We start from the raw sequence: 23,613 nt of genomic DNA on the forward strand, positions 1-23,613 counted from the left end.
TCTGGAAATTGTGCTCTTAACCTTATTATTTGGGCTAACAATCTCGTAAATGCCATATTGCGAGTTGACAATAAGCACACATGTGACCATCTTGTAGATGCGCCTATCAAGATCATAAAATACTTGAATGGTTCATATGGAGGGTGTATAGGTCCACATATATCACCCTGTATACGTTCCAGAAATGCAGGGGATTCAATCCCAACTTTAACTGTTGATGGTTTAATAACCAATTTTCCATGAAAACAAGCAGCACAAGCGAACTCCTTAAATTGAAGAATCTACTTGTTCTTCAATGTGTGCCCATTTGAATTCTCTATTATTCTGCGCATCATGTTAGAACCGGGATGGCCCAACCGGTCATGCCAAATGATAAAATCATTGAAAGTAGTAAACCTTTTGTTTACTATGGCATGTGATTCAACCACACCAATATTTGTGTGGTATAATCCAGAAGAAAATGCAGGTAATTTTTCATGCACGCATTTTTTCCCGCTTTTATTGTAGTGATATAAAGGTATTCAACCTTTCCTTCGTTAGAGGTCTCAAAATGGTAGCCATTTTGGCGAATAGCTTTGAAACTCAACAAGTTTCTTTGAGACTTACTACAATACAATGCATTATTAATAATCAATATCGTTCCTCCAAGTAGTAATAAGGACGCTCATACAGAGCCCTCAATTAATTTTGTACTAACAGATATTGTATTAACATAGGCCTTTTTTATAACCAAATAAGAGAAAAAATTCTTTTCTCTTAATATTATGTGAGTTGTAGCACTATCCAAAAGGAATAAATCTTCATTACTCATCTTGGATCCAATTGAAGACTGGAAAATTTTATTTTCTTCATAAAAAATAAAAGTACACCATTAGAAATACGGAAAAACTAACAACACCAACAACAACATAAGACAACTTAAGTACTACTTAAAAATAAAAAAATAACTTTAGAACAAGAAAAAGAAATACTGAAAATAATGACATAATTGCATTCCCCAATAAAATGATCAAACTTTAGTTTTGATTCCCAAAGAATTCTTCCACTTCCAAATGAGTAAGATCATCGAGGCCTTCAAAATCATCATCATTATTCAAAGCAAGATCTGCATCGGCATTATCATCATTTTTGTTTGAAGGCCCTACCTCAAAATCATTTTTGAAGGTCAAGTGAGACTCCACAGGGGCATTAGCAGAAGATGCTCCATCATTATTTGCCTTTCTTTTGATGGAGTTTTGATAAAGCATGACAAAATGCTCAGGTGCACGACATTCAATTTTTCAGTGACCTTTCATGTCACAACGGTGGCAGTTACCACTTTTGCCTCTTGAAGAATTGTTTTGAGAACCCATATTGTTATCTCATTTGCCATGACCACCACAATGACGATTATTATATCGTCTCTTGCCATTGCCATTGCCATGCCCACGTACATTCATATGGCCATTATAATTACATTATCTTTTTCCAAACTTATCACGTCTCGCTACCATATTCGCTTCAGGAATTGGAGATGACCCTGTGGGTGGGCTTCGTGATTTTTCATCAAAAGAATATTATGTTACTCAGCCACCAGAAGGCATGAGATCAATTCGGAATACTTTTTAAAATTCATTTCACGGTATTGCTGTTGTAATACCATATTTGAGGCATAAAAAGTCGTAAGAATCTTTTCCAACAAATCTTCATCATTCATAACACGTAATTTTAATTGGAAAGTTATTCGAAATACATCAGAGTTATACTCACTTATGGTCTTAAAATCTTGCAACCGTAAGTGCATCCACTCATATCGAGCCCTTGGCAATACTATAGCCTTAAGGTGATCATACCTTTCCTTCAGGCCAGTCCACAATTCAAGTGGATCTTTCACTGTCAAATATTAAACCTTCAAACCTTCATCCAGATGGTGACGAAGGAAAATCATGGCCTTCGCTTTATCCTGGCTTGATGCCTCATTACCCTAAGTATTGGTCTCACCAAGATTTTTAGCTGTTAAGTGAATCTCAACATCAAGAACCCATGATAGGTAATTCTTTACAGAAATATCAAGTGTCACAAACTCAAGTTTTGACAAGACATGACGAAAACTATCAAAGAAAATAAATGAATTAGAAATGATTAAGATAATAGTGAAAATAAATAAATGTATATGAACATTACGAATGTTTAAATTGTGTTGTCATAATACATATAGTGGTAATGATGACCTTAATCTATTTATTAGTACTTATGTTGATTTCAGAACGTAAAGTTACGTATTATATCAAACAACAATTTCTATAAATGAAGACAAAATATTGATAATAATATAGGTTTAAGGCGATGGCTTATAACGCCAATAACTAGCAATCTATCATGTTTGCCACAGTGTAGTGTGATTCATATTGATTCGTAATGATCACTGATCATGATAACAATTTGACTTAATTCACACAGTACAATACCACTAGAAATGGCAAGAAGAGAAGAAGAAATGTAGAAGATAACGTGTTATACCTTTCGGACGAAGAATTGCACTTAACTTTGGAGAAGGCTAGAGTCGTGCCGATAACGTTTTAAGAAATATAGCTCAAAGTAACAATATAAAACAAGAATATAAATAATAGAATAAGAGAAGAAGAGATAACTTTCTTATTTTATGAATGTTCAAGTGTGTCACATATCATATTTTATGTCTCTATTTATACTATTACATAGAAGGTTACAAAATGATTGTCTTAAATATGACATTAACAGTTGAGATCATGGGAAAGATAATGGTAAGACGTTATGGAGGTGTGAGAGTTACAATCATAATAATAATGAGTAGTGAAAGATTATTTACGTGAAAGTAGCGGGAGCAGTGGACATCCACATTTACAAAAGGTTTTACAACATAGGTTAATAGAGGGTATTTGTAAGAAAAATCGAATACAATAATAAGGGCATTATTGCAATTTACCAATTTTTCAGTGTGGTGTCGCCTTTTGGATTTCGTCATTTAAGTGTGAACTATAGATTGCTTCTCTCTTCAGTTTCTTCCAAACACTTCCGAATTTGAGAAGTGAATACTTCACAATTCATCTTCATTAGGTTCATAAATTCCTCTCTCTATTTATCCTATTTTAAATTATTACTGTTTTCTTAATTGTTAGCACAACTCAAAGTGCTTTTATGGTTCTGGGGTTCTGTAGAATTTTCAAATCGAGATTGTATTTTTATGTTTTGGGTATAATTAAATCAGCTGAAATTGACTAGGGTTGTGCTTAAAACTTGATGGGGGTTAACGTTATCATGGATGTAGCATATTGATAGATGTTTACTTTGCATTATTTTCTAAGCAGTGTTGGTTTACTCTATATATACACACATTCTTTTATAGAAAAACACTACTTATACTTGGTAAAAGTTTTCCGACGAAGTGGTGTCGGATTACACCCAGAGACATACCCAGGATTTGAAGTTGTCGGGAGCACATGAGCGAACTGTTTAACTAGTGCCCCCATTACACTTTTGAGCTTAATGGTTCCAAGTAAAATATATGACCGTTTTCAACATATATACACACTTATATATTTAGAAATTTTGCTGAAGTTAACGGGATCCGGTGACCCCTCTTCTCCGAGCATAGGTCCGCCTCTGATGACACCCATTCTAGGCAGTGCAAGGACCAAGTAGGTTTCTTGAAAACAATATGTATACGTACAATAAGTTGACACCGTTTAAAGAATAATGCAAAGTTTACATCAATTTGGAACAAGAACACACAGCCCCGGACCAAAAGATGTATATACGAGCCAAATTGCGACAATAGGTTGACAACTACTTAAAGAAATCCAATGGACGCTACTGTTTGGTAACAGTTTTTAAGTTGTGATAACTGAAACAACATTTAGGTCTTGAAGGAAGTATCAAGTGATACCTATTGATATATAATGCTACAATAGGAAATTACTTTTCCATATAGGTAAAAACTCTTTTGTCAGCAAAAAACTAGATTTACGATTGGAATTCTGCCATTTGTTAGGGTGATTAGTAAATCAAATCAAGCTGGCGAGTAGGGGATCATAGAAATCGATCGCCTCAGTGTTATCAAAAGCGAAAAAAGCAAAAAAACTCTAATGTCTGTTTGGGCTTTTAACTGCAAAGCACAATAACGCATGGGCTTCAATGGAGAGAAAAAAAACATGTTTGTGTAGTCCAAGAGTAATAATTATAAGCATGAATAACAAATATATGAACAAAAAAATTGAAGAAGAATACACTAAAGGAAATATCAATTGTTTAGTTGTCAGCTCTTGTTACACTTATTGGTAAGGAAAAGTATGTCTTAGAGCCTTGACGACGATACTTAAACGCCCGCTAAGTGAATCGAACCTCTCAACATGTTTCGTGCCTTGCTTCTGAGGCTTAAGCATGCTTTAAGTGCGCCTTTTGATAACACTGTCGCCTCTTTTAACATACGTTGTTTTGCTGTTGATGTATGACAGGATTATTCAGCTTTTGTTGTGTTTACAGTCTTTACACATACCAAGTCAGCTTAAGATTTTGTACATTGTGGTGATAAACTACTAAGATTAATTAGACCATACAAATTAGCAGTGAAGATATTGGTACAAAAATTTCTGCAGATTCTTGTTGCAATCTTTAATATGATGCCTCCTTATGGAAAAAGGCAACATTTACCTCCTCTCAAGGTTTTTAGCGACCTTCCCGATAGTGTAATTGACAACATTCTAATGAGGTTGCCTTTACGAGATGCTGTGAGAACAAGCATCTTATCAAAGAAATGGAGATATAACTGGTGCAGAAAAACAACAAAGGACTTAATATCTCCTACAATTAAATTTACAAACATTATTTATCACCTTTTGGCCCTTCATACAGGACCAATTTGTAAGTTTATCCTCTCCATTTCTGATCATGTCAACTGTCCTAAGATTGACAACTTGATATGTTTCCTCTCTAGGAATGGTATTCAGCATCTTGTTCTTCAACTTCCATTCAGGAGTAATCCATACAAATTAGCCTAGAACTAGGTTGAGTCACAATTTCTTCTGAATTTCTTGGAAGTTTAATCTCCAAGTGCCCGTTGCTTGAGAATTTGGTGCTGAAACACGTAGATACATCAAACCCCACCGAAATTAGTACCCTCAAGCTTAGGTCATTTGTCTTCATTGGCAATATACATTTTATATATCTAAAAATTGCCCCTCTTCTTTCCAAAATTACATATGATCCTACAGTATTTTCTGTAGAGGCAGGACACAATCTTTAAGAGTTTAGCAGGAGCAGAGGCTGAAATGCAGCTTATCAAGGTTTCATTAACAACTTTTAAAGAATACTTAATCAGACCATGATCTTTGGCTAAATCTTTGGAAGTTAAATGTGTAAAACAAATGTTGATGCAGTAGTCATCTATCTAGATTGTGATTTCTCAGTTTCAAATTAGAATGGTTAGATAATCCTTATTAATATGTTTCAAAAAGAAAAGTAAATTCTCACTTAAACCACTTAACCTTTAGGGGTTGGGAAATAATACCCCCTTCACCTGGGAAAGATAATCCCCTTGAGCAACATTTTTCGATGAGAATTATGGTGCAATATTTATAAGCTGAAATTGAATTTCAACAAATTATTCTTACAAGTTCAAGTTTACAGTCCCACATCCAAGAAAAATTCACACTCAAAACATTAAGAGGGAAAAAGAAAGATAGAAAAGAAACTCAGCCGTCAGTTGCTCTTAATTCTGTATCTGTACAATCACAAAATATCCCATTTTGCAGCTTCCATATGATCATATTCACAAGCTCGATCGAACCCTACCATAGACAAAATCCTGGTAATTAAGTGGAGAGTAGAGGGTCGGGCCATTATCTACCGAATTTTGAACCATGCGCTATTGGCCCTCGAGGATTTCTCGGTTATCAAAAAAGAAAAATACACAAGCTCAATATCAGCTTAATTGATTGTCCTTCTCTCTATATCACCTTGGCCCTGATAGTTCCATTGCTTGGACAAGCAATGAAGAATCATCAGTAAGATCAGAATATCTTTCTGAAGAGGAGAACTCATTAGCTCTACATCTGGTTGATTCTGCCTTTTGAGAAGCTTCCCATTTCTCAGCAAGTCCATCTCCTTCTAGCATTCTTACAACTTCTGACATTTTTGGTCTGTGACTTGGGTGATATTGAGTGCATATTAAAGCTACTTGTACCATTTCCTCGACCTCGATCCGATCATAGTTGTCCTTTAAGTCCTTGTTCACCAGCAAGTCAAGCTTTTTCTCTTGTTGAATCTTCTTTACCTGCAACAATATGCAAATTGATATTATGCACATTGAATTGTCAACCTAACAAGAATCAAGATACTCCCTTGCTTTCATTTTATGTGTCTTAGCCTGATCGGGCACAAAGTTTAAAAATGTAAATAAAACTTTTGAATCTTATGATCTTAAACTGAAGGTGAGTATAACATCTCGAAAATACACTTTGAATTTTGTGGTTTAAAACATGTCATGTTATTCCTATAAGGGAGTTTCGTTAAAGGTAAAATGTGAATGTTGAAATTTAGAACTTACTAAATATAGAAAGGCCAGAGGCATCCTTTTGGCAGTAGACTAAAAAGGAAAGTAAGACACACAACTTTAATCGGAAGGTTTCATCACATCTTGGAATGTGTTATACTTACCCAATCAAGCATAGCACCTTTCTGATTGGCCGCTTTACCAAATTCAAGAGCTCTTTGGCCAGATATCAACTCTAGAAGTAGAATCCCAAACCCGAAAACATCTGTTTTATCAGAGGACTGTCCTGTAGAGAGATACTCAGGAGCTATATGTCCTACAGTTCCCCTAACTGCGGTTGTGACATGTGAATCGCTATGATCCAATAGCTTTGCCAATCCAAAATCTCCCACAACAGCCTCACAGTAATCGTCGAGCAATATGTTTGCAGCCTTCACATCCCTGTGAATAATCTTGGGATCACACTGCTCATGTAGATATAGCAAACCCCTCGCCGCTCCTAATGCAATTCTTTTTCTTGTACTCCAGTTTAATGGTGGCTTGGCTGCAAGAAACAACAGTTAAAACAACATTTTTTAAGGGCAAGAATATAGAAACCAATGGCTTCATCAATTATCCATGAATTTAAGTTTTATACGCTTAGGGTGTAAATTTTTCACAATCAGGTCATTTGTAAGGTAAATTTTTATGATGACGGGCCTAGTCCTCCAGAAGGGGAGGCTGCAGTTCGGGAATCACAGGCTGCTCCGCTTCGGAGAGAGGTATAGGTCACAGGCCGACTTCCCTCGGGTCCGGAGCCGGTTCCGCCAGACGCGTATCCAGGATTTTAAGAGGATGGGTACACTATTATGAAGTTATGCAAAATCATAACCTTTAGATTTTCGAGGGCGTTTTTACCTTTTAGGCGCGAAGCAACACTTCCATTAGACATGTAAGGATAAACAAGAAGCCTTTCAGTTGGTGTCATGCAAAATCCATACAAACGGAGGAGATTTCGGTGCACTGCCAAGCTGATCAATTCAACTTCAGTTTGAAATTGCCTGTCTCCTCCAATTGCATTTCCATCTTTGAGCCTTTTCACTGCAACAATTGTTCCATCATGAAGACAACCTTTGTATACATTACCAAAACCGCCTTTTCCCAGTATGTTCTTGTTGCTGAAGTTGTGTGTAGCAGATTGAAGTTCCCTAAATTGAAACCTCCTCAAGTTTCCCAGGCACACTTGTTCATGATGTTGTTCTGAAATTATCAACAATTTTGTCAGCAAAATTGATCCTCTTGGTTAAAGCAACACATTATTAGTACACCTTTTACTTGTTTTAGCCTATGTTGCTCAAATACAGGTGCAAGTGTCCAACATGTCCAGAGGTCGGATTCTTCATCACATAAATTTAAAGATTTCGGGGTACAAATAGGCACATTTTTTTTGTTGAAATGACTATTGCATAACTATGAATTGATTTTTATTTTTAATTCATTAAAGTATTTATGGTTTGCTAGTTACTACTCAACTTCATTGACGGGTGATGTGATATGGCTTGCATTTTTGGAGGGTCTTACACGAGAAGGATGGCATTTTTTGGAGGATCCAAGAAACAGATTTTAGCTATATCATACTTACCATTAGTATCAAAGAAAATTTGCTTGTTGTGCTTTTGCCTCCACCACAGAAAGAAACCAAACCCAATAATTAGTAGGCAGATACATCCAAGACTTGTCCCAAAGGCTAAGGCAACTTTGTGAGTTTTAGATCTTCCAAAATGCTGAGCATCTGAGATATAACAACATATTTCTCAGTTAGGAATAGGACTATACAATTTTACATGCTTTCATCAGCTGAGATTACAACAAAAAGAAACCTACTTCATAAATCTCAATGGCTAGTAAAATATTACAGTAATAACAATGTTGAGAACCAGAAGTAGAAAAAAGTGGATATAATGATGGTTCAAGATTCTTACTTTGTGAGTTGTTCAAAGTGATTAAGGGCAGTGGCAAGGATGTTGTTCCATTGCATTCTGGTTCTTTCCCAGTTGCACATATAATAGGATTTCCCATAATGCTGTATCAATGACAGAACAAAAAAGTAAAATATTCTCATTCCTTTCTCTCATCTTAAGCAAAGGGAAAATTGAAACTGAAATTTAAAGAATTGTTCAAGAAACTTACTTGAATGTTTTAGCCAGAAGCCTTGGCACAGGACCACTCAGATTGTTAAAAGACAAGTCTCTACACAGACCAATAACAACCCCATCAAAATATACTCAACAAAACAGCAAACAAATATGAAAAAATAAGCTCAAATAAAAGAGGATAAGGAAATTACATTAGAGTCAGCTGAGTAATATTAGACAACTCCAAAGGAACAGCTCCACTAAGACTATTGTTATTTAGTCTCCTAAACCAACTCAAAAAACATAATCATTAGCTTTTAGTTCAAGAACTCATTTACAATAACAATAACATATCCAGCGAAATCCCACGAGTGAAGTATACAACAACAACAACAATCCAGTGGAATCCCACAAGTGAGGTATGGGGAGTGTAGTGTATACGCAGACCTTAACCTACCTATAAATGTAGAGAGACTGTTTCCGGAAGACCCTCGGCTCAAGAACGTTAAAAATTGCACGAGTGAAGTATGCGGAGGGTAATGTATACACAATCTTACCTACCTTTATGAAGGTAGAGAGGCTATTTCCGATAAACACTCGGCTCAAGGCAAGAACTCATTTCTATTTCAAAATCTTTAAAAGATAGAATTTGTTCTTACAAGTATTGGAGGCTTTGCAATTGAGCTAAAGAGGGAGGAATTTGGCCAGTGAGCTGATTATCAGAAAGATCAATTGTTTTAAGTTTCTGAAGTATTCCAAGTTCAGTTGGAATTAGTCCTGATATATTATTACTTTGCAGAAGCCTGTAAAAAACAAGAAAAACACAATAATATTAGTACTTACTATTTACCATATTCTTGAATCAATCATTTAAAAATTTCAGCTTTTTAAAATTAAAGTACTTACAGTAACTCCAAGTGAGTCAAGTTGTGAATAAATGGTGATATTTTTCCAGACAAACTTTGGCTTGGACTTGCCCTGCATAATTCAAAAAAAAATTCCTAACTATTTTTAGCACATACTTTTGCTATTTTTAGAAGGATTTTCATTTGTTTCAAGAAAACATGTCTACTTACAAGCCAGTGACAAATTTATCACTTGAACAAGTGATCATATTCCAACTACATGGATCAACAGAACTTTCATCCCAATTCAAAACATTATGTGGATCATGTAATGAATTCTTGATCTCCATTAACGCTTGCACTGCCCAAAATCAACATTTAAAAAAAAAGATAAAAAATGAAATTCTTGGTATTTTTCTAAATTTGATCAATAAAAAAGGTCTCAAAGTTTCTAACTTTATGAGAAATTACTAGAACTAACCTTCATAATTAACACCAGCTGGAGTAAGCATAGCATTGGAATAAACTAAGAAACTCAATAAGACCAAAAAACCAAAAACACCATTTATACTTCTTGTTTCCATTGGTTTTGGAAGTTCAAGAAACAGCTAAAAACAGAGAAAAATCAATTCCTTTTTTTTATGAAGAAGAGAGCTTTTCAAGAAGTTGTTTGGAACTTGGGTCTTTTTTTTGTCTTGGTTTTTGGTAAAGATTTCAAACCAACCCAAAAACAACAAATTTGTTCAATACATTTGTATTATTGGAAAGTGGTACATCTCCTCATGCTTTGCTGTTTTATTTTACAGAAACTATACTTCACTCACTCACTCAAAACAGCTTTATGTCAGAGTCTTTCAAAGAACAAAAAACAGAGGTTTTTGGTGGTAAAAGAAGTGAGCCAAAACATGCTAGCCACTTTTGTTCAGTAAAGCAAAGAACAAATATATACTAATTTTTTGTAACCAAAAAGGAAAAAAAAGTAACAATAGGACGTTATTATAATTAACACGGTGACCACCCTCCACTTCCAACCAAGAAGTTGTGAGTTTGAGTTACTCAGCAAGGTAGTAAGTTCTTGGAGGGAGCCGAGGGTCTATCGGAAACAACTTCTCTTCCCCAGGATAGGGGTAAGGTTCGCGTACACACAACCATCATCAGACCCCACTAGTGAATTAAATAAACGGTGGTTATTGTTGTTGTTGTTGTTGTTGTCTAGATAAATTCAAAAGGTGGTGGCAGTCCGATACACAATGCATCCCGTATTCATGCACGGTACGGGTAAGCATTGCACCCTAAAGGGTAATGATTTAGACAATCTATCATAATACAAATATTAATAGTTGCTTCTACGGTTCAAACTCATAAAAAATCTTTCAATCATGTATTGGTTTATAGGGAAGGTTTTAAAACAAAAAAAAATTAACCTTTTGGTCCGACTAATTCAAATTCACGTTGCCATATGGGTTTTGGCCTAAATTCTCAAAATTCGAATGTGAGACCTGGAAAAAGTTGGATATTATTTAATTAAACATGTCTAGATAAATTCAAATGGTGGTGAAAAAAGAAAATATTCCTTCAATCATGCATTGGTTAAGAAGAAAGGTGACTAAACACAGAATTCTTCACCGTTTCTTTTTTCAAGAAATAAAAAAATGTAAAGTTTATTTGGAAACCTGACTGTTAAGCACTAAAATGATTATTAAAATGGATTTATTCTGAAAATTCTTATGTGGGTAATGAGGGTGAGGGGTTGTGGGTAAGTAGGACATGCTTATTGGGATTGCTTCAAATAATCTGAGTTTTAATTAAAAGAGCAGGGAATCTAATATTCCCTGTGAAATTGGAAATCTGCAAAATAATGGTTATTTTAGGAGAAACAAATCATGGATTTATGTGCAGACATACTAAAGCTAATCTTTTCCCAAAATCCAAAGACAGTATTACATGTAATACAAATGTGGTAGGATTTAAGTTTTAAATTGATATTGCAAAATCTTTTTATACTATAGTGCAGATTATTCTCTAAAGAGGAAGATTAAAACAATAGTAAAGTTGTCTTCTTGTGACAAATAGGTCACGGTTTCGAACCGTGAAATCAACCATGATATTTGTATCAGCGTAGGCTATCTACATCATACCCCTTAGGGTGCGGTCGTTCTCCGGACCTTGCATAAACGTTGGATGCTTCGTGCACTGGACTACTAGGATAGATTATTCTGTAATAACTAGTAAGGCACCATTTTAATTAGGTTACGAGCATTATATTGAAAATTTACCTGTAATTATTTTATAAGTGACTTAATTTTGTAAATATTTTTTGCACCGTTAATACATAGACCTAAAGTAGATCATTTATGAGGCCAATTAGATGAGATTTAAAATACAAACTTAAAACTAAAACAGTACCTTGCCTGGCATACAAATGTGAAAGGAGAGAAGTCAGATTTGCAGCTTCCTCCACAATTAGTTTTCTCCATAATCATCTTCACTTTTTTACAATGTCTTAGTGGGCGTTTGGACATAAGAATTGTAAAATTTCAAAATACGAAGAAAAAAAAAATCTAAGTGAATGATATTTGAAATTTAGAGTTGTATTTAGATATGAATATAATTTTGAGTTGTTTTTGAAGTTTTGTGAGTGATTTGAGTGAAAATTTTTGAAAAATAAATTTTTGGAGTTTTCAAATTTTCGAAAATTTTCAAAATATATTTTCAAATGAAAATTGAAAATTTTATGAACAAATGCTGATTTAAAAAAAAAATAAAAAAAAAATTTTGAAAAAAAAAAGGAAAATTTCTTATGTCCAAATGGACTCTTAGTTTATTGACTCTTTTTACTTCCATGACTTTTAGCGTCCCAACCAATACTCGATATCTACATGGGAACCGATTAATTCAGAGATTCACGTCAAGTAAGGACTATTAAAGTAGAATTCGAATTTTTTCATACCTAAAGCTCGAATTCAAAACTTTTAATTAAGGGGGAGGCAGGAGAGGAGCTAGCTCTTCGGCTACAGATTCGGCCGAACCAAGTAATTTTTGTTCAAATTTTGTATATATTTTAAAAATTATTAAATATATACAAATTATTAGAATCCAATAACTTAAGAAGACTATAATCTTGAAATCATAAGCTTCATATACTGCCTTCGCTTCTATGAAAGGATCTTATTCATCTCATCACGACCCTTAATGGTAGCTCAATTTGTATAAAATGGCATTTGCATTGATAACTTGTGATTAATAATTTCTCTTTCTATTATATACTACTAGCTCATAGAAAAGTTTCACCACCTAAGAGTAAATTCCTGAGTTTGTCCATAATAGTTGCTTTTGCAAATTTCCCATAATTGTTACGTACTAGATTTTATCATTTTTAGATTGATATTTAGTTTAAAACTATTTGTTAATTAACAAAATGCCAAAATATGCCAACCAATAATTGTAGACACACATCGAGTGTGTCCCAGTGACTACTGATATATAGATGGTACGTACATCGATCTATAGTTTCTTGCCTCATGAGAAAATAAGAAAATCCTTCTTCAATTTATAAATTAAAGTGAAAGTATTACCAGTATTTCGAGTTAAATTATTTAAATATTTCATTCAAGTTGTCAATATATAAAAGCCTAATCCACGGTCCATATTTTCTTATTTAAGATTTTTGCACACTTTATAAAAAAAAAGTCGTTTAAAAGCCTATAAAAGTATTTGTCTAAACTACTTTCATCTCTCTTAATTGTTTCATTTAGTTTAATTATAATTAATACTTCATTAACTGAAACAGAAAGTCTCGTATTTATAATTTTTTGAAACAAATTTAATTAACCAAAACAACTACTACATTAATTGTAATAGCTTAACCTGAAATGAATATAAGTAGGGGTATGAGGAGAAAGGGGGAGAAGATCATCCCTTATATGTCTCGAATTCGAATTCTAAAAACGAAATAAATTCTGATAAGAAGCGTTTTTCTCCTAAATGAGACTTATGTAGCGTGAATGCAAATAGTCGGAGCTCCAAACTAGATAGGCATGAAGGTAGAGATCTTTAAAAGTTCTTGGAGTTGAGCCATACCATACAGGTAGAGATCTTTAAAAGTTCTTGCTAAATACTCTATAACAACATACTTATTCAACATCACTTCACTATAAAAGTCAAGCTTTTTTCGGAACCAAATTTCATGTTCTGTTATAATATACTTTTTCTATAACAACAATTCGCTATAATATCCAAAAATATTTGAAGCAAACGAGGTAGTTATAGAGAGGTTTGATTGTACTGTTATACTCATACTTTTAGAAACAATTAAACTATTTTTTAATCAAAAATATTTTTAGGGTTCAAAATGAGCCAGAATAGTTGACATGGGAAAGATAGAGAATGGAATTAAGATCATATTCCCATATGATGTTGAATGAAAGTATTACCATTTAAATTCAATTCCAATAAAAGAAAAAGACACTCATTTAATTAGTATGGTGTATATTTTATTTTTGTTTTTGTTACTTCTTGTTTTTTTTGTTTCTTTATTATTTTTTCTTGAGCCAAATGTCTATTTAGAAATAGTTTCTCTACCCTTATTCGATAGAGGTATAAGATTTACATACACATTATTCTCCCCAAATTTCGTCACCTTATGAGATTATATTGAATTTATTGTCGTATATTTTTTAGTTTCTCACTTGATATTTAATTTGGTATGAGTATTAGAATCTCGAATGATTCAAATTCTTATCGTAAAGTCTATTAAAGAAGGAACGCTTCTTACTAAAATATTCTCAATATGCAACGATCTTGATGAAAAGTTTAATAGTGATAGAAAAAAGGAAACAAGTTTACTATTCTGTCGAAGAGCCAACTGTAGAAATTTTCTGCATGTAAATGTTCCAAATATGCTTTATTTAAGTGGGAAAAACGGAACTGAAAAGTTAAGTAAACAAAATTATTTATCGATAATTTTTACAAGTACACAAAGACATAATCATGCCAAAAAGGTGAGAATCTCGAGACAAGCTCGAGATTGGTGATGTAATAGCTCCTCGTGAGATCTTTATTGAAGAAATTATTTACCTACTTTTGCTTTTGCTTTTCTATTTCTTACCAATTATTATTATGTGAGTGGGGTTGGCTTTAATTTGATACCGAAAATCTCTCTAATAAAAGCATAACTTTAAAAACAAAAAGCTGCACATTTCTTTTTACCAATTTTTGTCCCTACCCAAACCTCAAAAGGGAGAAATATCCGAGAGAAAAATAAAAACTCACTACTCTCCGTCGCAATTTATAAAGGTGTATTTGATGCGACACGAAATTTAATAAAATTTTTTTAAATAAATTTATGGTGTAAAATAAGTCGTAAATATTTATATGGTTATAAATTATCTCATTAAAAATAAAATAGTAGAGTATTTTTAAAATTGAATTATTTTTAAATTAAAAAATATGGCATTCGACATACTAAAATGGAAAGTATGGGACTGAGAAAGTATGACATTTCTTATTAGAGAGGAAAATGATATACGTGAAATGTAGGAGTATTGTTTATAGCCGTTTGGTTTAGAAAACTATTTCCAGAAATTAAAATAATTTTTTTACGAATTTGGCGTCCGGCGTGAGTAATTCAGATTCTCGCCATAGAACTGAGGAATTTTAGCCTGACTAATTTGAATTCACTTTAGAAAAGGATCAATTATGAGAAGCTTTAGCATTCGCTATTAAAAGAAACTTTATTTCCAAAGCTTAAATCCGAATAAAACTAAGACTATTAGCTACTTCAGCATAATCTAACTGGATGACCAACATTTCAAAATATGTTTTTCAACATATTAAATGAGAAAAATCGAACTTATAGTATTTTCATATAGGTTTTGAATATCTAAATTTTAATTCTAAATATTAATCTATTTAATCTGACGTAGCTTTCAAAAGAAGTTAAATTGATTCTTGAGAAACGAAATAGGACAACCAATTTAGGACGAATGGAATATATCTTTAGGAAAAAGGGACATGAAGGCGTCACCATTTTACTTGTTCCAGCTATATCGTTTAGATTCTCAAATTCACACTCATTAAAAATATTTTCGTGAGCTTGGAAAGAGAAATATACGAAGAAATGAGTAAATGTATCCTCAAGGCCCATAGTACTAATTAGAATAACAAGAAATCTCCATTTGGAAAATTTAGAAAAAATTCTTGCCATGGGGTTTCTAGTTCAAATTTCAATAGTGGCTAAAAAAATTAGGCGATTTTTTTGTATATGTCCAAGTTTTAGTAAAACATAGCTATTCGATATATGTATGAGTAGTGGTGGTAAAATAGTTTTAAAAAAATAGTTATCCACTCATATTATCCATTAAAAATGAGTTGGATAATTAACTTTTTAAAAATAGATCAAATATGGATAAGAACCATATTATCTACTTAAAAAATAGATAACAAATGAATAACTAATATGTTTAACTTTTATATTTGTAAAACCTCAAATTGGGGGTTACTCAAATTTGGAAAACTAAGAAATCTCTCAAAAGGGATCATATTCAACGAATAATATATCTGTTTTTGTATTACATATTTTTTTACCCGTTTATATTCGACCCAACCTGCCAGTTTGTAATCCCTGTGTAACAGTAAAAGTAGTATATATCCGGTAGAATAAATCTAGGTACATGCAAACTTAAACCTAATTTAGCTTGTGTAATGAATAATGATAGTGTAGTACTCTTCGAATACACGTGCAATGTTAACATGAACAATTGAACATCATCACGGTTGACCTTAGTCAAACATTCTTTAATATGATTGGCTTTTGGATCATAAATGAAACCCTTGTGTTTCTTTTGATGCATCCTAATGATTATGGCTTAACGTTCTAAATCATGGTCATTGATTAGAATTCGCTAATAATAATTGGATTAATTGACATATTTCAAACATTGTTTGGTTTGATTATTTTTTGGATCACAAATGAAACCTTTTCTTCTTTTTCTTTAATTTAAAACTAAGCTAAGAATTTCTCGAGATAATTACCAAGAACAGGCCAATTGTGACTTCTTTATTATTATTATTTTTTTGAATAGTTAAATTTATGCATACTACAGAGTTTCTCATTGTAGTAAACATATTTCTGAGGGACTCAAGTTAATATATAACAAAATTGATCAAATTAATCCATAGTGTAATAAGGGAAACCCCAATAATAGGATCAGTGCATTAAATAGGCACTGTTTTTGTCACTTCTTCTCAATAAACTTTCAAGACATTAACCAACAAAAACTCCACTTGGTATTATATTGTTGTTCTCTGAAAACACCTGACATGTCATTGGTTTCTTTTTCTTGTCAATTCTATGTTACCTTTATAAAAGCCCCATTCATGCATTGCTTTCCCTTTTCTCTCTCCTTAAATTATCATAAGTTATAGTCAATCAACAAATATACTTTATCGAGGTTTCGAATTCGAGTCCCGGATTTATTTTGTTAAGAAATACTTTGTCTTCGATGACAGACTTTTTGCTGCGAATTCGTATTTAGTCGGTTTATCGGTACAAATATCGGATGAAAAACTTTAAAAAATACTCCACCCCCATCTCCTACCCCGTGTGCACACCCTTCAAAGAATTATTTTTTTCTTTTAAAACGATAATACGTGAATTAACTTACGTGCACATCAACTAGTAGAGACACAAACTTCTTTTCTTTTCTCCTTTCCCTTCCCCTTGTACGTGGAAGGTTTTGAAGGGAAAGACAGTCAAACAAATTGAGTGGAGATTATTGACCATAATCTTAATGGAGATTTTTACTTAGTGGGTGGTACCCAAATGAGTGAGAAATAATTGTTATTTTTACTAGTTTTCTTTGTTTGAGAGGGTAATAGAACAACTATTTCTAGTACTTTTATGGGTGAGGTGTACAAATTCACATGATTCTTGGTTTTGGACTTGTCTACTAAAGGAGAGAACACATTGTAAAAGCATCCAAAATAGTTGACAACCCCAACCCCACATTTGTCCCCCCTCTGTTTACAACCTATCTCAAATTTTAACTGTACACCCCAGTACCCCCTAGGTTTTGTACTTTGATATGTAGTGAAATTATCATGATCCATGACTTCTTGTTACTTGTAGAAAATGTAGAGAATCCCTTTTGTTCTAAATCTTGCCTTAAGTTACATTTTCATGACCTTTATATCAAAATTTGTAATAATCTATCCTCTTATTAATTATTAATTATATATAGAAAAACCTTTAAAAAAATCAATGTTCAAAATGTGGTCACGTACGTATAAAGTTGAATATCGATCAAACAAATTATAAGTTGGATCGCTCTACTCAAGTCTACTATGTAGTGTGCTTGGAAAGGCATGTTCCAACAAAGTCCATTCAAAGAATTCATTAGAGCTAAAACTATTTTTACACTAACTTTCATTTTGTCGCAAAACTTCTCCTTTATTCGAATTTAGGATTAGAAAAACTCATATAAGTAAATGATTATACTTAGTGAAAGACAAAACCTTCCTTGGTGATAATAAGAATTTAAGTTAGAGTGGGATCACTTTTGCCCTTTCAATCTATGTATGAGTTGCTTCTTTGAGCAAAGTTGGCATATATTCCCATTATACTTTGGATCTTTTTTCCAAAAAATTGCCCTCTAAAGCTTGGGATGCCTTCATTCTAAACCTTTAATTCTCCCTCCCTTTTTAAAGTGTGAACATTACCTTTTACAATCCAAAACTCCTACTCCCACCACCAAATAAAATAGAAGCAAGAACAATAACTTATCTTCTACCCAAACCACCGAATCTCTTTCTCTTAAAAATAATCTCTCTCTTATCTCTCCATCAATAATTTATTAACTCCGTTAAACCCTTATATATCTTTTTTCCTACAAGAGGTTTCAGTTATAAATACTAATAATAGCCTGTTTGGCCAAACTTTTCTGTATATCGAAAATGACTTTTTTCATAAAAGTGCTTTTTTTTTTTCAATTTCAAGTGTTTGACTAAGCTTTTTTTTGAAAAAAAAAAGTGCTTTTGGCTAGAATAAGAAGCAGAAAAAGTAGTTTTTCCCCAGAAGCAGAAACAATTTTGATTTTTCTTCTTATCAAAAATACCCTTTGCAAAATATTATATATACCAAAATAACCTTACTTAGTTTAAACTATTAAGTAATATAAAATGACTTTTGGGATGAACTTTCATATTTATTGGATGATTTTTTGATATATTTAAATTATCTTGAAAGAATAAAGTACTTTTCAATTTTATTTTTATATTTTACTTAAATAAAATAAAAAACTTAATTAGTATCTTTAATAATAAAAATTTGTAATTGTTTATCTACTTATATAATATTAACTATTAAGCAAATCTCTTCATGTCCTTATTTGTAATTTGACACATAAAAACACTTTTTGAAAAGCTTGGTCAAACACAAATTATTGTTCAAAAGTATTTTTCAAATTGAGTAGCCAAACACAAACTGTTTTTCTTCAAAAGTATTTTTTTGAAAAGCACTTTTAAAAAAAAATACTTCTTAAAATAAGCTGATTTTTCGAGCTTGGCCAAACAGGCTATAACAACGTAAAAAATATTTACACGACGAATTTATTTTTAAGGTAATTATGCAAGTTTCTTGATAAGTATTAATTGGTGTCCGGTAAACTTTACTATAGTGTGAAAATATACATATATTGTCAGTGTTATTGCTCAACTCTTTTTCATAAAGGTTGTGTTTGAGCTAACTTGGGCATACCTTGGCTATTTTACTAGTCCATACCTTTTATGGGTACAAATATTAAAAAATTATGTCCGTCAAAATTTACATAGATATGAAAAAATTACCAAGACAATGAAATTGGCCTACAATTTTCTATCATGATAGATGATGTTTAAACCCTTGATAAAATGCATTCCGGTACACAATGCATTTTGCGTATACGTAGGGTCGGGGAAGAATCGCATCTCAATGACTGCGGTATAGACAACCTAACTTAATACAAGTATTAATGATTGTTTCTACGACTTGAACCACTAATTTATAGATCACACTTAGATAACTTTATCGTTGCTACGAGGTTTTATTGAACCTCTTGACACTACCCTTAAAAGAGCCTTTATAATGAATGAAGACCTCAAGTGCAATGCACTTGTTCTAGTACATCAACTTTGATTGAAGAAAATATGTTGTGCTTTTTCCCTTCTCCATTATTCCCTTTGGCTTTTTGATAATAGAATCACCAAAATAGTATATTGCCTTATATTGAAGGTCCCAATGGCCAATATGTTCCACTTCCCACATGTCACATTGATGTTACTAAAGTTATAATTTGAATTAACGTTTCTTTAGAAACATTAGAGAAGAAAGTGGAAGAAATTAAGAGAAGAAACAAAGATATAAAGTAGCAGTAATAATTTAAGGAAGGTGCAAGGGAATAACAAACAGACAAACAACATTTGCAACAATATCTACCTTTGGATCCATACACTAATACCATCTTATCGCCTTGTTTTTATGTGTTTTCACCTGCTGTTTAGTATTGGGCTTTTTTTTTTTTTTTTTTTTTCGTTTTTAGCCCGTGCCATAAATTATATATATTCGTAAGCTGAAAAATATATAAAATTTATATAATTTTGTATATAACATACATAATGTATATATGTGTGTGTATATATATATATATATATATATATATATATATATATATATATTTCGACTATTATTTTGAGAGCGGCTATACAATATCATTTTCTCATTTTTTTTAAGAATTAACTCAAATAGCCGCTCACCCTACCACTTAAACTAAAAATAGCCGGTGAATGTATAATATATGCATAATTTATGTATTACATGAGTATAATTGTGTATATCAATGTATAATCTATATATATAACTAAAAAAAGTAAACAATTAATATGACCGGCTATTTGTGTAAAAATTCTTTTTTTTTAAGATTCGAACTCGAAATATCTGATTAAGGGTGAAAGATCGTATCCATCCATGGATGGTGTAATCAACTTGTTAAGGAGATATCCTGCCCTGAGGCTAAACGTGAGGCAATCATTGAAACAATATTAATTAAGTTAAGTTTTATTTACATAAAGGGGATTTTCGTAACATCCTCTTGTTTAAGATATTTTAGATTGATTATCTCATGGTTAAGGCTATAACATTATTATCCCGAATTTGAGGCGACGATAGTCATGTATCTCAAGAATTATTGTTAAATATAATCCCTGAATTTTGGGTAGAATTATTTTAGCATAGTAGAAACAAATTGATGTTTTTCATATCCCCCAAAATGAGGATATCTTAGAATTATTTTGAGTACAAAATAATCATAGCATGCACAAGATCCAATGCCAGAAATAATATGTTTGAGAATTAATTTACAAGTCATCATTCAATAAAAATACAAGTTAGGAGTAAAATCTAAGCACCTTTAATTTGTTATTTTGTTCAATTTTCAACCTTTATATTTTGTAAGGTACTTTATATATAGGAAGCCTTGTTTGGCGGAAATGCAAGATAATACTGTTTACAATAAATCTAATTGATTCGCACCTTAATTCCTTCGACTTCTAGTATAACAGAAGTTTAGTGTATCAGACTGTTTTTTTAAAAAAATATTTGTAGCTTTAGATCCAACGTCATGGGGTCTAAATTGAGGCAATTAAATAATACCATAACCAAAACGAATTACACGAAATCAACATAAGCACATATTTATTCCCTCTAAGGGAAATGTAATATCAAATTCGGCAGAATCCAATAATAATTTTCGTCCAAATCATGTATTTGTACTTAAAAAATTCACTTAATATATATGAATAATTTATTTATAATCCAGTAAATTATCATTTTTAAAATTCAAAACTCATAAACTAAAAATCCTAGCTACTAAGAATATGAGGTCATTTGTTGAAGACAGTCTTGAAAACTTTCCATCATGTTGTATAATTCTTACTGAATTTGTTATTTTCCTATAATAGGTTATAGGTACAACTACACGTGAAATGTGAGAAATCAAGAACCTAACAAACTAACAAAGGAACACATTTGGCAAGTTTCTTTAATCAACCTTCGTGAATTTGAGGACCCATATGTATCAACCAACAACCATATCTCAACAATTGAGATAAGTACTCGTGTGTTTGCCATCCCACAAACCAATATATAACTTTAAATTGAAAGTTTAAAATTAAAGAATTTTTAAACATATAAGGCATCTTTCTTTTTGAAACCGATTAAAAACTAAAGATTGCCATATTTCTAAGGAGCATTCGGTTAGAATTAAAGAGTGCTGGGCGACTTGGAGCACTCCGAGATGCGCCGGTATTGTAGGCACATAAGAGTAGAGGAGGTCGAGGGGATTATGCGGAAGATTTACATGGGACATGGGTAGAGCTACCGGGCCAAATAAAATACTTGTGGAATTTTGGAAGAATGCGGGTAGGGCAGGTTTGGAGTAGCTCACTAGGCTGTTCAACATCATTTTTAGGACGAAGAAAATTCCCGATGATTGGAGGTGGAGTACGATGATTCCTCTGTATAAAAACAAGGGCGATATCTAAAGTTACAATAATTATAGGGGGATTAAGCTGCTAAGCCATACTATGAAATTAAGTTTGGGAGATGGTGGTTGAAGCGAGGGTGAGGACCAGTGTGTCCATTTCTGAGAACCAGTTTGGTTTCATACCGGGGCGTTCAACTATGAAAGCCATTCACATTGTGAGAAGATTGGTGGAGCGGTATAGGGAGATGAAGAAGGACTTGCACATGGTGTTCATTGACCTAGAGAAAGCATATGACAAAGTCCCGAGATAGGTGCTCTGGCGATGCTTTTAGGCTAAAGAGGTCTCAGTAGCCTACATTGGGGTTATTAAGGACATGTATGATGAAGCTAAGACTCGGGTTATGGTAGCGGGAGGAGACTCGGAACCCTTTCCGGTTAGGATGGGGTTGTACTAGGGATCAGCTCTTAGTCCATTTCTATTTTCCTTGGCGATGGACGCATTGACAAGACACATTCAAGGTAAGGTACCATGGTGTATGTTATTTGGTGATGACATAGTTTTAATTGACGAGACGCGGGGTGGTGTTAATGAGAGGCTGTAGGTTTGGAGGCAGACCCTAGAGTCTAAGGGTTTCAAGTTGAGTAGGACCAAGACGGAATACATGGAGTGCAAGTTCAGCAACGGTACCCAGGAAGGGGATATGGAGGTGAGGCTTGATACATAAGTCATCCCCAATAGAGGTAGTTTCAAGTATCTTGGATCTATAATACAAGGTAACGGGGAGATTGATGAAGATGTCACGCATCGTATCGGAGCATGATGGATGAAGTGGAGGCTCGCTTCCGGTGTCTTGTGTGATAAGAATGTGCCACTAAGACTTAAAGGTAAGTTCTACAAGGTTATAGTTAGACCAACTATGTTGTATGGAGCTGAGTGTAAGCCGGTCAAGAACTCTCATACACAGAAGCTAAAAGTAGATGAGATGAGGATGTTAAAGTGGATGTATGGGCATACCCGGTTGGATAAGATTAAGAATGAAGTTATTCGGAAAAAGATGGGAGTGTCCTCCGTGGAGGATAAGATGCGGGAGGCGAGGTTGAGATGGTTCAGGCATGTTAAGAGGAGAAGTATAGAAGCCCCAGTTAGAAGGTGTGAGCAGTTAGCCGCGGTGGGCAGCATGAGGGGTAGAGATAGGCTTAAGAAGTCTTGGGGAGAGGTTATTAGGCGGGACAAGGTGCAGCTAGAGCTGACTGAGGACATGGCACTATACAGGAGGGTGCGGAGTTCAAAGATTAAGGTAGAAGATTAGTAGGTAGTCGAGAGTTTCTCTTTGTCTTACTTAGTTCGCTAGCATTAGTGTTAGTATGTTATCTTTTATTCATAGATGGTTATTACTACCTAGAGTTTGACTGCATTCTTGGATTCGATCTTATTTCATCTTGTTGTTATTCCTACTTGTTGCAATTACCTTTTCTTTTTTAGTCGTTCTCTAGCTGAGGGTCTATCGGAAACAGCCTCTCTACCCTTCCAGTAGGGGTAAGGCTGCGTATATATTACGCTCCCCAGACCCCATTCGTGAAAGACTACTGGGTTTGTTGTTGTTATTCGGTTAGAATAAAACTCATCCCAT

The 23,613-nt window shown here is 33.2% G+C and overlaps 2 protein-coding genes across 2 annotated transcripts; one reads left to right on the top strand and one right to left on the bottom strand.

The window, feature by feature from the left end:
* Positions 1–5,575: 5,575 nt before the first annotated feature.
* LOC104116361 (protein NSP-INTERACTING KINASE 2-like) lies at positions 5,576–10,323 on the bottom strand. Its single transcript, XM_009627199.4, has 11 exons — positions 9,949–10,323; positions 9,699–9,828; positions 9,529–9,600; positions 9,282–9,425; positions 8,835–8,906; positions 8,678–8,737; positions 8,470–8,570; positions 8,130–8,279; positions 7,406–7,747; positions 6,673–7,052; positions 5,576–6,289 (listed from the first exon to the last, which is right to left on the bottom strand). Exons 1-11 carry the CDS (start codon positions 10,049–10,051, stop codon positions 5,969–5,971), a joined length of 1,875 nt encoding a protein of 624 aa, XP_009625494.1. The 5' UTR covers positions 10,052–10,323; the 3' UTR covers positions 5,576–5,968.
* A 12,483-nt stretch (positions 10,324–22,806) lies between these two features.
* On the top strand, positions 22,807–23,292 carry LOC138900348 (uncharacterized). Its single transcript, XM_070187077.1, has one exon. It carries the CDS (start codon positions 22,807–22,809, stop codon positions 23,290–23,292), a length of 486 nt encoding a protein of 161 aa, XP_070043178.1.
* The last annotated feature ends 321 nt before the right edge of the window (positions 23,293–23,613 follow it).

Source organism: Nicotiana tomentosiformis, chromosome 10 (genome assembly GCF_000390325.3).
Source record: "Nicotiana tomentosiformis chromosome 10, ASM39032v3, whole genome shotgun sequence".
NCBI classification, from domain to species: domain Eukaryota; kingdom Viridiplantae; phylum Streptophyta; class Magnoliopsida; order Solanales; family Solanaceae; genus Nicotiana; species Nicotiana tomentosiformis.